Source organism: Plasmodium reichenowi, chromosome 1, assembly GCF_001601855.1.
Source record: "Plasmodium reichenowi strain SY57 chromosome 1, whole genome shotgun sequence".
NCBI lineage: Eukaryota > Apicomplexa > Aconoidasida > Haemosporida > Plasmodiidae > Plasmodium > Plasmodium reichenowi.
The window spans coordinates 248,548-250,511 of NC_033646.1; the positions used below are offsets into that span (position 1 = coordinate 248,548).

At 19.5% G+C, this 1,964-nt stretch overlaps 1 protein-coding gene across 1 annotated transcript; it reads left to right on the forward strand.

Annotated features, from left to right (window-relative positions):
• Window positions 1-287: 287 nt before the first annotated feature.
• Window positions 288-962, forward strand: PRSY57_0106800 (photosensitized INA-labeled protein 1, PhIL1, putative; the record flags this gene model as incomplete). Its single annotated transcript, XM_012905386.2, has 1 exon — window positions 288-962. The coding sequence occupies one exon, from the start codon at window positions 288-290 to the stop codon at window positions 960-962; it is 675 nt and encodes a 224-aa protein (XP_012760840.2).
• Window positions 963-1,964: the final 1,002 nt, after the last annotated feature.

Here is a 1,964-nt window from a genome sequence, read left to right on the forward strand (position 1 = left end):
ATATATATATATATATATATATATATTAATACGTATAAATTTTTTATTTTAAAAATATAGATTTTATGTATATATATATATATACATATATATATATATATATGTATATGTACATATATATACACATATATATATACATATTTATAATATTATAATTAATATACACACATTTTATATATATTTTTATATTTATATTTATAATTAAAAAAAAAAAAAAAAAGAAAAAAAAATTTTGTTGTTTTTTTTTTCTTTGCTAAAAACAATATAAATTATTGTTTTTCCTTTAGATGCTTTCTTCCATATCACCAAAAAGATATAGTTTTGATAAACAAGGAAATATAAAAGAAATTGATTTTTTAAGTTGCAAAAGTGTTATATTACCAGAACAACATTTGAATGCAAAGGACAATTTTATTTGTACAACAAGAATTCTTCCAAATTTTTATGAAACACCACCTGATAAAGCTGCTAAATTAAAAATGACACAGGAAAATAATATTGATAAAGCTAATATGGGTACGAATGTATACATACAAAGAACATCATCATTAAGTAACATGAATGTTCTTCAGTATGCAGATGAAGTACACAACAATTTACAAGATTCAAATGTTCATGAAATAAATGAACCATTAATTTTTGCAGATGTTAACCAATATTGTGGTGATGCAAATACCCAAGGAATTGATCCAGGTGTAGTAGCTGTTTCCAATGCTTTGTTTGCATATAACAGTGCCTTCCAATCTATACCAATTAAAAGTTCTCCAAACGTTTTTAAAAGAAGATCAAAAGGAGAAGCAAATTCAGAATGGAGTAATGCTTTTGTTACTAGAGTAGACCCATATGAATGTACCGACCCAGAAGAAGAATTTAAACCTTATGAAGTTACCAAATATTATGATGAAGGAAAGGTTAAAACTGTTTTTAATTTTGATCAAGAAAATTATAACCAAGATATGTGAACATGAAATATATGCATTTATGTATATATATATATATATATATATGTATATATGTATATATGTGCATATGTATATATGTATATATGTGCATATGTATATATGTATATATGTCTATATATTTATATCCACGTCGTTTAACGCACAGATATACACATAATCTTCTTGCACTTTTTTTTTTTTTTTTTTTCTTTTCCTTTCGTTTTTTCAGGTTGCATAAATTTTATATATAAGCACAATTTATATGACGTATATATTAAAATATTTATTAGTTACATTTTTTATAAGAACGGTGTAAAATTAAATAATATGCTCATATATATGTATATTTATTTGTATACCTATATATGTGTGTAACTAAATTGCTACCTATTATTTTTTTTTTTTGTTGATTCTATTGTATAACAGTTATATATATATATATATTTATTTATTTATTTATTTATCTTTTCAAGTTATATAGTAATATGCATACATTATATGAATCTCCATTTGCTATAAAATAATATAAATCTATGTAAATATAATATCTTTTTATTTTAAAGGGGAGAAAAAAAAGAAAAAAAAAAAAGGTAACGACATGTATATAATTTTTGATTTTTTTCTTATTAACCAGTACTATATATAACAACATTTTCAATATATATATATATATATATAATATAATATATAACATATTTATGATGTGTACCTACATAATAGAATTTTATGATATAATATAATTTTTCATTTACCATTAGTTTTACACGTATTATAGCTACCTTTTAATATGTACCATCTGATATATATTATCATTATTTCTCCCTTTTTTTTTCGTTTCCATTATTTTATTTATTATTCTGTTTTTTTCTTTTTTTTTTTTTTTTTTTTTTTTTTTTTTTTTTTTTTTTTTTTAAAAAATTTAAAATAATCTTTTTTTTTTTTTTTTTTTTTTATTAAAAAAAAAAATATTTTTACTTTTTTTTTTTTTTTTTTTTATTTTTTTTTTTTTTTTTTTTTTTTTTT